At 52.0% G+C, this 13025-nt stretch overlaps 1 protein-coding gene across 22 annotated transcripts in view; it reads right to left on the bottom strand.

Moving 5' to 3' along the window:
* The window catches only part of BCAS3 (BCAS3 microtubule associated cell migration factor), a 483031-nt gene that overhangs the window by 8824 nt on the left and 461182 nt on the right, over nt 1-13025 (bottom strand). For 13 of the 22 annotated variants that reach the window (XM_032498340.1, XM_032498338.1, XM_032498341.1 and 10 more), the window contains one exon: nt 4285-4350. The exons of the other annotated variants lie outside the window; for them this stretch is intronic. In XM_032498340.1, the coding sequence (XP_032354231.1) occupies nt 4285-4350 (66 nt within the window). The remainder of the gene's footprint in view (nt 1-4284; nt 4351-13025) is intronic. 22 annotated transcript variants of the gene reach the window in all.

Raw genomic sequence — 13025 nt, 5'->3', positions numbered from 1 at the left:
GGAGACCTCAGACCCTCCCGGGCATCCACTGGCCCCTGGAAGGTGAAAGTAGGGACCAATACCTGGGAAGGATGGTTGAGGAGACCGGCAAGCAGATAGCCCTCTCTGTGCCTTTGGGTCCACCCAGAAAAACCAGGGGACCCACATCACCTTTCTTCCCCATCACCCCTTCCCTCCCATAGGAAAGGTTCTCAGGCCCCTGGAAACCTATGCCTGACAATAAGCCAGTCTGACATTAATATCATGAGGTAGGGGCACAGGGGCAGGCTAGATCCCAGAACTCCTGGTGGGCCCAGTGGGGACGACAGGAGAGGAGCATGCCGGGATGTTGGGGAAGGGAGAATAAAAGAAGAAAAGAGAGGGGGAAGGTATAGCTCAGTGGTAGAGTGCGTGCTCGCATGCACACGGTCCTGGGTTCAGCCCCCAGTACCTCCATCAAATAACAAACCAACCAACCAACCTAATTACCTTCCCCCGCCAAATAAAAAAACAAAAAAAGAAGAAAAGAGAAGGGGAGGGACCAAGGTCTGAAGAACGAGGAAGGGCCCATGTTCAAAAGGCATCCTCCACCCCCTCTCCCCTGGAGCCGGCTCTGTGTGTGTGTGTGTGTGTGTGTGTGTGTTGAGGGGGCAGGGAGCCGAGCATCTGAGTTCCAGGCAGAACAGCTCACAGCCCAGTCCCAGATTTCTCCCCAGCCTCAGGTGGGGTATCAGTGCACCAGAGGATGCCCTGGCCTGTCTGGGGACTGAAGCCTTCCCCCAGGTGCCTCCTACAACAACCACGATGTAGCACTGATCCCAGTCAGGGAAAGACCAGAAAGGCTGCCACACCCGACGCCCAGGAAACCCACGTTACCCAAGCCCTCCCAAGTCTCGGCTTCAGAGGAAAAGAGAGCCAGCCCAGGCCCCCAGGCCACCTCCACCAGTACCCCATGTGCAGGGGCCCTCTCAGTGCCACTCCATCAGTCTAACTTTAAACATGTCCTGTCACAGCACATTACATGGGGACAGCAAAGGCTGAGCTGACCCGGCTCACGTGTCCCCGGTTTTGAGTTATTTGATAAATCTGGCTGAAACCCTGCCTGAGATCAGCCAGATGTAGGAGTAGCCTTGAGCTGAAACTCCCTGTGGATGGCAGGGAGGAGGAGGAGGCCAACAACTCGCTTTAGCCCCAGTTGTGCCGCAGACGTGCCGAATGACCTGGGCAAGTAGCTTCACTTCTCATCTGCTTCCCCATCTGTCAGGCAGGAGGGGAGGGGCTGCTCTGGCGACCTCACTGGGGCGTGTGAGGCTCCAGAGAGAAAAGGATGTTAAGGTGCTTCAAGAAGCAGGACACGCACTGCATGGATCGCGTAGGAAAGGCTGCGTTTACCGCAGCAGGGTCCTGCTTAGAGAACAGACGTTGCCACCTCTGACGGTTCAGCAGGCAGAGGGCCCTGGAGAAGCGGCCCTCACCCAGGAGGGTCTGAACTGTCCTCTCGCTCCAGGCCAGACACCAGGGGCAGAGCTGTGGCAGATGCCATCCGAGGTCACCTGAGGGAGGGGGCAGCGTGGCGGCAGAGGATGCCTAGCCAGGGCCTGCAACGGGACTCCTTTGTGTGCATCTGTACGTGGGGCCGACGTGGGTGCTAACGAGGGCCCGCTAATGTGCCCACTCATCTTGGCTCTGAGGAGGACCCAGGGCTTGGAAACCGTCCCGTGGAACCAGGTGTCTGGCAGCCGGCCGCGACCTGCCTGTCTCCCCAAGTCCAGCTCCTTGAAGCTGGCAAGACCCCGCCCAAGCCGCCCTCCGGGGCTGGGAGACGGCGCAGAGGCCTGCGGACCACAGGAGAGACGCTGCTCCTTGAACACGGCTGGCCTGATGGGCTGGAGCCACATCTGGTTCTCATTCAAATGTCCAAACGTAATTAAATTCTCTCCGATGCAGCGGAAGAGTTTGGTAAGATGTGGCTTTCCCCCTTCCATCAAGGTTAAGAAATCACAGTCTCTCATTCCACCGGCTGACCCACTCTCCTCCCCACCGCTGGTCTGTCCTAGTCTGAACAGGAAAGGCCTGTACTCGGATCTGTTTCCTAGGGCTGACGGGGGTGAGGCCCCTGTGGGATGCCCGGAGCCCCCTACCCCACTGTCCCACTTACCCACCTGAGAGGATTAACAGCTGAGACCAAAGCAGCAGGCTCGCTGTGACCGAGCAAGTTAGTGCACTGAGGGCTGGGCAGGGGTGGGGAGGTGTGTGGCCCCGGGGACACAGCTCAGGGACACACCAGCATCCTCCTTCCACTGCCTAGATGTGCGGGATCTTGGAACGCCCTGCCAAGGGACCCCTGGGAGCACTGGAGAGCCTCTGGCCTGGCCCTACAGGGAAATGGCACTTGCCACAGTCAGGACAGGGTGAAGCAGCCTGTCCGCCCCCACGCACGCAGGAGGGAGGCCCGAGAGAGCGCGGGGAATGGAGAAGGCCAGGAGCGGCATGTGAGCCCTCTCCAGGCATCCCCCGGGCCTCCACAGCCCACAGGATGGCTGGTCATTTTTGGTCTGTCAGGGCTCTGAACGGGTTAACAGGCAGCAGAGTCCAGGGTGCAGGCCTTGGGGAGGGAGGGTGGCCTGCTCAAAAGAAAGGAGGCCCACTCACCAGAAACTCAGGTGCCTCTACTTGGCCCCCTGCTCAGGACGTCCCCAATTTAAGCAGAACATCCCCTAGATGGGCTGCCTTTTCCAGCTTCCCTTCCCAACTGAGTATCTTCAGTTTATGGCCTCTTTTTACTTAGGGCTTTATGACTTTCATAGTAATGGGTTCCATTCTACTTCCTCGATGTCTATTTTTCCAATCTTGGTGGTGTAGGCTTTATGAGAGTTTCTTAGTAAGTCAGGGTATGATTCCTTTCGAAACGAACTATCCTGCAAGTTAATGCCTTATAGTGGGTAAGGATGCTACCCAGAGACAGATGGGGGCTGCAGAGGGGAGAACCAGGGTCGGGGGAGATGAGGAACTTCTAGATTAAATAAAGCTGTGCTGAGGTCCCTTTAAGACTCTCGGCCAGCTCCTGGCCTGGAGTCCCCAGACGCTGCTCACCGACATCCCTATGGAGGGAGGTTGAGGACCGCTTTCAGGTGCGCATGGCATTTCCACGCCAAAGAACGCTCACCCCGGAGGCAGGCACAGCACACAACCAACCCCAACATTGCTGACCTGGCTCTAAATAGGAATAATTTTGTATATTTGTTTGCAAATGGTAAACTTTAGTAATGGAATTAATTTAATTTCTTGGTGGCATCTATGCCTTCGTATCAGTGAAGGTTTTCAGGAAATGAACCCAGTTCTTGGTCCAGTTGTCCTAGGCCAAGCCTAGCGAAGAGAATGGCGGTGGAGTCAAGGTCTCTGTTGCCCGTCTTAGGGTCCCAGCCTATGATCTTGAACCCACCATCACAAGTCTCAATTAATTGCCACGGTGCCGCCCGTCCAGACGAAAGGGCTTGGGCGGGTGCCGGGTTTGCCTTTGTGCTCTGTCCGCAGACTGGCTGCTGGTGCCGGGGCTCTATTCATTATTCAATTCAGCTCGCTCAGAAGAGCCTTTCCATTTGCTCCTCCAGGAGGAATAACAAATCTAGAAATGCAATTCCACTTTGGTGTATTAAGATATTGATTTGCCTGTCGAGTGGAAGTGCATTTGTTCCGTCAGCCCTGCCGCGGGCAGGAAGGGGTTAACCAAATGTTTATCACAAGGCTGGCTTCAGAGTTGAAAGTAATGTGATCAGTAATGAATTTTGTGTTACATTAGGTTGTATAAATGGACAGACAAGCGCAGACAACAAGTGGCCAGGAGTCGGGGCTAATCTAATGATGTAAAAATAGAGACAGCACCAATTATACTAGGGGCCAGCTCCAGGCTCCTGCAGGGACTGCAAATGAATAGGTACAAATCAAATTACCCACTAATAGACGCACTACAAGAGGGGCAGTCAATGGTAAATGCATTAGAGTCTAGTGACCTCTCTGCTCTGCACAGCAGAATCCGAAAATTTGACTTCCATCTTAAAAAGTGGGGGGCAGGGAGCAAGGTTGTCAAAGAAACTCTTGTCGGGGGAAGAACCGCAACTCCTCCCCATCCCAAACCAGTCACTGCCAGAAGGTGCCCCCTGTCTGAGCCGACCTCTGGCCCTCGCTCCAATGCCTCCCGAAGCCTGGGCACCAGGGGTGGGTGGGTGGGTGGGGGGCGACCCTTTGAGGGACAATAAGAGCAGTGGGTGAAGCCTTGCACGTGGGCAAAGACAGGAAGTTACATACCAACACACTTCACAGCCATGTGTCTCTCAGGGGTGGTGGCTTTTACTGCTACGTCAAGGGCTGTGTCTGTATTGAAAATAAAATATTTCTTTAAAGAGGAGCATGACGTGGACCTTTAAGAGAGCAGCAAGTGCCGAGATCAGAAGAAGTAGATATCGAAATCTGGTTTGACCACTGAGAGCTTTGCAGGGGGTGTTCGTGGTCTGTTCCGAGGCACAGCACATGGAGGGTTTTACCTATTTCTCACCAGCCTGAACTGGTCTATCCTTCCTCCAGATCCTCCTCCCAGTCCCGCCTCATTCCTGCAGGGGAGCGGGAGTGGGGAAGGACGTGGAGGCACAGCCAGCACCTGGGCAGGCCCTAGGCTTTCCTTCTTCCTCCCGGGCTCCATGAATGTAGAAACCAGGCCTGCAGTTCCGAGCTGCTTGGCAGTGGGGCTGGGCTGCTTAGGGAAGGATCATGGAGACGTGCTCAGATGCATGAACTGCGTGCTCAGATGCATGAGCTGCATGCTCAGATGCAGCTCCCAGTGGCTTGGGGATGGATAAAGTATGAAACCAGAGACTCTCCAAGCCTTCCAAGGACCCAGCCGCTGCCCAGATGGAGGCAGGGGCCCTGGTAGGCTTGGCCCAATCCCTGCCCCCAACCCACCCCCAAGGCGAGCACCAGTCACACACATCAAAGTAGAGATGGCACGCTGGTCCTGGCCAACTGGAGCTGGAGGTGATGGGAACAGGCCAGCAAAATGAGCACAGAATGGAACAAAATCCTGAGCAAATGAAGCAACTGGATGTCAGTTCTCCCCAAACTCAATTAGGCACATAGAGGGGTGGGATGGCGAGCTATCGGGCTACACTAAATAAAACACGTGTAGGGGGAATCGGGGGGAGGTCGGTGAAGCCTGGTGCTGGGGGATTCTGCCAGCACATGTGAAATGTCACATGCAGCGGGCCTGCAGGTCCCTGGGGGCAGGGGTGGGGCTTGAAGAGAAGTGGGCAGGAAGCAATCACCAAGTGTCAGCGGTTGGACAGCTGATTCTGGTATGGTATTTGGAACGCCTCCTTCTGTTAAACTCAGCCCGAGGGGCATGGCTCGGCCTTCCTGGTACAGGACTCTCTTTTGCTTTAAGAGCCGAGGCTCTGGCTTCCTAAAGGGCCAGAGGGCCATCTCCAACTTTCATTTTCTGTGTGTCTCTGTGCCTTTTCTCTGTCACCAGCCACCCAACCTAGGAGGTGGTCCAAATACTGTCTTCTGAGGCACTAGAGGGGCAGAGGCAGGGGTGGAAGGCAAAGATGGGTATTTAACCATCCATGACTGCGTTCAACTTTGTTCAGATCTCACACCTCGCAGAAAGGTCAACGGTTAAAGGTGAATTCTCTGGCAAAGGAGGAGGAACAGAGAGAAATCCTCCCTTTGTTAACCATTAACCTATGTTAATGTCTTTAGCGAAGGGCCCTTATCTGGGGGTCCAATGGCCCTTCTCCACCCTTTGTCCAAGCCTGTACATTTTCCACAGGAATTCCTGCTTCCATGTTGGGGCAACACCTGGAAAGGCAACTCTGAAGGGTCACCAGTGAGGTCACATCGGCACTTCCTCCTTGTAGATAGGAATCAGTGTGCTTTGGTTAAAGAATTCAAAGTAGACTTTGGGCAACTGAGAAATGTGCAGAGTTGCTTCTCAGTCCTGACCTTCCATTATGGCTCTGTCTCTGCTTGGGGCTTCCAGCAGCCTTAGGGGAGACAGAGAGAGGGAGGAGGAGGGAGAACAAAACAGCTATCTAGAACTGGCCAGAAACTAACAAGTGTGTTTTTTTAAGCACAATACTTTTCCCCATTGCTCTGACCGGCTTTCATTTACCTCTCAGGAGCCACAAAAACCCATCCAGTCATTCAGCAAACATTAACTGGGGCTCAGCTTGGCTCTTGTCCCAGTGCTGGATGCTGGGCAGGGAAAAGGCTGGTGGTTAGAGGTAACAAAGACGAATCAGACTCAGTCCAAGGAACTGGAAAAGGGTTAAGACACACAGCACAGGCAGTGTGGCTGAGGCAGGGGCTGAAGGGACCCCCAGAGCCCAGCCTTTTCCCAGTGGGATGCAGACAGCCATCCGCCATTGCTAGTTAATGGAAAAGCCAGCAAGCACTACCTGTCCAGGACCACATGCCCAGTGAGTAGGGGATGCTGGACTTCAGAGGAGAAAGAAAGGGCATTTGGCTGCATGGTCAGAGACAGCTTTAGAGGAGGTGAGATTTGAGCTTGGTCTAAAAAGCTGTCTGGACAGGGGTGAGAGCAGCGGGCACCTGAGCAGAGCCAGGTGAGTAGAGCATATGCTGGGGATGACAGGTGATGAAGATGCCGGTGGTGGTGACATATGGATAAGGGGTTACTGTGGAGGGGAAGTCAGGGAGCAGGCTGGAAGGGAAGGTGAGGAAGGCCGGCAAGAGGCCCGCAGTACCCCAGCAAGGAGCCCAGGCTGTCACAGCAGGATGGCAGGGAGACCAGGTCCCCACAGAGACAGCGGCTTCCTTCTCTGGGGCTCCCCTCTCGTGAACAAAGGGCAGGAGTGACTGATAAACCCTTCTGACCAGGTGACACTGACAGGATCTCACAAACTGGAAATTCTTCCTGGACGTCTAACTTAATCCCACATCTTTTCCTTATGATTTCACTTCCAATCTTTTGTTTTTCCCTCCTTTGTAAAGCACAGAGAGGAGCATGTGCCTGGTGGTGGAGTGAGGATTAGAGGACGGTCGTGGGCAGCACAGGGGCCATGTGGGACGTGGTGGCCATGGGTGCAGTGAGAGGAGGAACAAGACCTAAATTCTCAGGACAGGGAACAGCGGCCCCGGGTGTCACAGGAGTGGGAGGGAAGCGTCTCCCGCACTTCCTGGCTTCCCTCGCCCTTGGCCTCCGAGAGGAAGAAAGTAAAAGGAACCTGGCCAAGGTCACAGGCTTCCCCGATTCTTGGTGAGGACCTCCAAGTGCTGCTGAAAAGAAAGAACAAACACTCCTCCCCGGGGAGGTCGCTGGGTGCCGGGCAGCAGAAGGACTCTCGGATGTGGCCTTTCCTACCAGTGGCAAGTAGCCGGGAACAGGCGGCCAGCCCTGACTGAGACACAAATAGCAACCCCTGCAATGCTAGCCCTGCTGCCACCCGGACCCCGTCTCCCTGGCAGCTGCGGCCACCCTGAGCCGGGGTGCTCGCGGCCTGCGGGCCGGCACTGGGCCCTGTGTCTGGGGGCTCCCACGCCTCTGGGGGCTGATTCCCTTCTCCCCACTCTCAGCATTATGGTGTCATTACTGGAGAGTCCACAGTTTTGTCTTCACATCCTGATAAGACCGCACCTGTGGGCAGGGGACCAACCTAGACTTCTGCTCAGTCCAGCTCGGGTAGGTGGGCCCCGGTGGGCGGTTGGGGATGGGAGCCAGAGAGCAACCCATCCGGTGCTCAGCACGGTTGCCTCCTCCAAGCTTTAATCTCTTTGAGGACAGGAACCACGCCTTACCTCTTCCCCACAAGGGCCCAGCCTCGTGTGGAGAGAACCAGAGGCACCTACAGGGAGCCTGCCTGCCTGCCTGCCGCGGAGAGAAGGTGCAGCCCCACCGAGGAGGCGGTTGAGAGGAGCCCCTGAGAGCATTTTGTAAAGCCCCCGGAGGAGGAGGAGGAGGAGGAGGAGGAGGAGGAGGAGGAGGAGGAGGAGGAGGGAAAATCCAGGGCCGGAATAGGTAAAGCAGAGGAGAGGACCCAAGTGATTAGCCAAGTTGCTTGCATGATAGTGCTTGCCTGAGAGTAAGGATGTCTGAAAGATAAGAGAATTAATTCACTGCCCTAGGCCTGCAATTATTGTGATCTGATCATGTGGCATCTTGAGATGGGAGAAGGCTAATACAGCCCCTGCTGGAAAAGCTGCCTTAGCATGAAAATGCTCCCACCCTTAGCACCGGGGCAAGCAGGGCTTCCAGGGCCCACTGGAAGAGCTAATCTTAGATGCAGATTAGATGGTCCAACATGCGGAGTTATTTGTTTTGGGTCATCTGGTCGACTCCAGACAGTAACTAACATTAACGGAGAGTTTAATTCCCACAGTCCTGTAATGAAAGATACAAGCACGCACACACAAAAATAGTGCTTTTAGTTCATCTTCTGCAAAAACATAGGTAATCAACGGATATCTGTTCGTTAACTTTTTGAACCCTTCCCGGGACCATTTAAAAATTGTGTATAACTGTTCAAAATGTGGTTTCCATGTTAAGAAGGAAAGTAAAGGCACAGCCATTTTAATAAGTAAAAGCAGTTTCTGACATCTTTGGAAGAGCTTTGGTTGTGAATAATCTTACAGCCTTTTCTGTGGAGTAATTAATACAGATACTTTTGTTTCCAAACTGTACATGGCAATTCATCCATGTATGGTAGAAATCGATTTAGTGGGTAATGACTGTGTTTTTAAAAAATGAAATAAAATAGTGCTAGAGTGCATAGCCCATACTATTGTTTTCTGGAAGTTTTGTGTATCTGAGTAAGGAAGTAAGTGGTTTTCTGATGGAACACAAGAGGTAAAGACTGAGCCCACAGTGTGATTCCCCAAGAGTAATGTCTTCTGGACTAGAACAGAGTCTGTTAAAGGGACGGTAGGCAGACAAAGATGCAGCCTTTTCCCCACCCTTTGTGCTGTGATCATAAAAGAGAATGAAACAGCGTTCTCAGGGCTGCAGGAAGCCACAGTCATGGGGAGGAGACAGTCCCTCTTGACCTTGATTGCTGACTTAGTGAGCTCTTAAGAGTCAACAGTAGCAAAGAGAGGCCACTGCCCACAACAGAGATGGGTCAAGAATAACTTTAAACCTGTGAATCAGGCCTGGGGCTTTTGCTCTTGGATGTGAGAGAAAACAAACAAAACAAAACAAAACAAAACAAAAGACAAGGTTTAGCTAGTGATTGAAAGAGTTGAAGTCTAAAGAGAAAAGAAACTTCATATGTATCCAGGTGTTTATGAAAATGTTTTTGTATTAGGTTATAGCTGTACTTAGACACAAAACAATTGGAAGAAGTACATGTTTTGCTTATTTAAAAAAAAAAACCTTATTTTTCTAGAAAAGGCAATATTGAAAGGAATGTCTGCTAAGCAGGAATTAGTCAAGTTATTTGGGGGGGGGGAGTGATGGGGGGGCTGCGGTGGACAGCATTCCAGGCAGGAGGAGAAATATGTGCAGAGAGAGCACGTGTGCCTAGGGACCCTCCGGGGAGCTCAGCCCGGCCGGGCTCGCACGGGGCAGTGGGAGAGGAGTCTGGAGAGAGGGCAGCAGCTGGTCACGAAGGGCTCTGTGCAGGGCGAGATGGGGCAAACCGGGGAGAAGGACAGGGTTGCGAGGAGAGGAGTTCAGTTTGGGGATGGGGTGGAAATGTCGGTGGGTGACCGGATAGATGGTCTGGAGAGCATGAGAGAAAGCCAACATGGAGATTCTCTGGAAACCATCAGTTTGTGGATGGTAATTGAGGCCACAGAAGCAGAGGGGATGGCCCTGTACTGACGGAGGGAGAGGACAATGGACCAAGACAGGGCCTTGAGAAACACATTTAAGGTCAACAGAGAAAGAAAACCCAGGGAAAGGACTGAGAAGTAGCCAGAGGCAGAAGAAAAACCGGGAGAGTGTGGTGACGCAGGAGCCACAGGGAGGTCACTTGATCACAGGGCCTGGCGCTCAGGCCAGCACTGGGGCCAAGGGAACACCCAGTGGCCTCTCTGTGGAGAATGGGGTGCTGTCATCGTTGGGCAGGGACTGCCCCTCCTCTGGGCAGGAGGAAAGGGGAAGCTTGTTACAGGGACATTCAGGCCCTGAGTGCAGCAAGTCCAGGGATTTCTCAAATGCTGACTACAATTTTCTGAGGGTAAGAGATAAAATGATGGGATAAGAGATTTGAGGGGAACGAGAAATTTGAAATAATGTCCAGGAAGAAGGAAAGACTGATTTCAAGATGGTGGGTGGACTATCCTACTAATTCATGCTAAATAAATAGCAATAATATGAAAAAAAATACAACACAAACTCTCAGAGGACCAGAGATCTAGGAAATCTCTAAGAGAATGGAAACAGGCCAGAAGCCACGGCAGTGAAATGGGGTAAGATCCAGCTTAAATGCAGAATCCATTTATCCAGCAGGCGCCGGACACCCACTATGTGCCGGACACTGTTCTAGGCACCGGGTTCTGCCGCAAAAGAGGTGTACAAACTGAGAACAGGAAAAAGGGGCACGAGGAGAACGCAGAAAGACTGCTGGGGCTCCCTGGAGAGTAGAGACCATAAATTCGTAGAGGCGCTGATCTGAACAATTTATGACTTTTCTTCAGCCACTTAAGTGTACGAGTAGGATTGGCTTGACCTCACTTTGGAGTTTTGCTGGATGGGGACAATGGAAAGGCAATGGGGCAAGAGGTGTGATGATATTAGAAAGAAAGCAATTCACTCAGTTATTTTAGAGCTGGACTTGCAAATCACACACGTGATCTAATTAGACTAACTGGTCAGCAGCCATGGTGGGGACCAAACTAACACCTGCATCATAGATTCACAGTGTTTTATTTTTTTTTTTAATTTAATTTAATTTTTAAAAATATTTTTTGAGGTGGGAGGTAAATAGGTTTATTTATTTATCTTTCCTAAAAATAAATTTTATTTATCTCTTATTGTATTCTTTTATTATTATATTTGGCAGGGGGGAGGTAATTAGGTTTTATTATTTATTTTTAGAGGAGGTACTGGGGATTGAACCCAGGACCTTGTGCATGTTACACATGCACTCTACCGCTTGAGCAACACCCTCCCCCTACCTTTTTTTTTTTTTTTTTTAACGGAGGTATTGGGAAATTGAACCCAGGACCTCATGCATGCTAAGCACATGCTCTACCACTGAGTTATACTCTCCCTCCACTTTTTAAAATATAGGTTAGCCATGTTTTAAAACAGACCTTCTCGAACTTTAATGTGCATAGGGATCTTGTTAAAAATCAGGTGCCGACTCAGTAGGGCTAGGAGGGGCCAGAGATTCCGCATCTCTCATCAGCACCCTTTCAGGATGGTGCCGCTGGTCCACAGGCCACTCTTGGGATAGTAAGGTTTTGAAAGGTTTGGCTCTACTTTTGGGAAGTGTGCTTTTGCAATATGGTACAGCTTATCAGTGGGGCACTGGAGCTGGCTGACTGTTACATTTTCAGGAATTCTTCTAGGTGACTGACATCCTGTTGATAGCTTGAAATTGGCCATAATGGGAGTTTTTATACTACGGACATGCCCAAATGCTATTGATCAGGGCTGGCTTTCCCACTTCCCTTTGGAGAGCTGGTTGTTATAAACATTTACCAGCACATCAGTGCTAGATACTAGCTGTTAACGGTGAAGCACGTATGGGCTTCGGTGTGACGGGTCACACCGTGCTCCGTTCATCCCTTGATGAAGAGGCCACCAGCCCTGGTGCTATACTAAACAAGGAGCTGGCTGGAAGGCATTACAGGGACCGAGCATCTCTGGAGCCTCAGAGTACCCAACAGAAGCACATATTTGATGTCACCCTACCCGAGAAGCAGGTTTGTGGAAAGAGAGAGGAACTGAGAGGCAGCTCTGAGCAAAGGGTGACTTGCGGGAAATTCTCAGCCCCCTCGCACTGTGTTTCTCTGGCTCTCTCTGGGCAGCAGGCTGACTCTGGAGTGGGTGTGCCAAGCTGCCCTTTCAAGGTCCTGGGCTGCACTAGCAGGCTGATACTTTATCTGGAGTTGCAAAATGTGAAAAGTGATTTTCAGCCATGGCAGAGGGGAACAGATTAACTTCCACAATATCTGCTTTACTTACTGGCCTTTAAAATTGAGGCACTTAAAAAAATTTTTTATATATATACATATATATATATATGCACACATACACATATATAGATAGATTGATAGATTTAATTTGGTCAAAGAAAACCAGATGAATGCCATTTGCTGACAGTTTGGGGAGGAAAATGAAATCCTTCTGCTCAAAAAGGGCACCTCCTATTTTCTGACCTGTAGGTCATGCAGTTTTAATTTCCTCTCTCTCTCTCTCTCTCTTTTTAAATTTCATGAACCTGCTTAAGGCCACAAAGACTCTCCTGAATCCCTCAGCTGCCCTGCAGATGAACGGCTGCCAGCTTTGCTCAGGTTACTAAGGGTCTGTGCCAGACCGAGGTTCCCCAGCCGTGCCTGAATGCACTTGCCAATCTGCCTGCTGGATGACACAGAGGGGCTCTAAGTGGCTTCCGAGGAAGGCGGCTGGAGAGGAGAGCAGACCCAGAGCTGCTCTAGCCCCTGGAAGGGCAGCTCCTGGGGAGTGAATCTGGTGCTACCAGTCTGGTTCATGTGAGCTGGGGCCGGCCAGGGGTCCCAGAGATGCAGGGGAAAGGCTGTGCTATGAGCGAGGTTCAGCAAGGGAAAAGCTTTTCTCCCTTCAGCAAGCTTCCCAGCACAATGAGGTTGAAGCCCCAGTAAAGGGCAGAGCTGCTTGTTCCGCATCTCCACGGCATGATGACCTGCCGTCCACAATCAGGGGGCTTTATGATGGGGGTTGAGAGGTGGTGCACACATCTCTGTGCACGTGGGAGTCGAGGGAGTGGGACGCAGCTTACTGCAGCTTCCAAAGCCCACACCTCTTTCCCTTCTAGGGAAGAAGGGGCCATGGAAGGGGGCTGGTCCTCAGAGACGGCCGCCTCCATGGCCGGATCAGGCACCTCTCT

Source organism: Camelus ferus, chromosome 16 (assembly GCF_009834535.1).
Source record: "Camelus ferus isolate YT-003-E chromosome 16, BCGSAC_Cfer_1.0, whole genome shotgun sequence".
NCBI classification, from domain to species: Eukaryota; Metazoa; Chordata; class Mammalia; order Artiodactyla; family Camelidae; genus Camelus; species Camelus ferus.
Note: the sequence above shows the minus strand (reverse complement) of the source record. Positions and strands in the feature narration are given on the sequence as shown.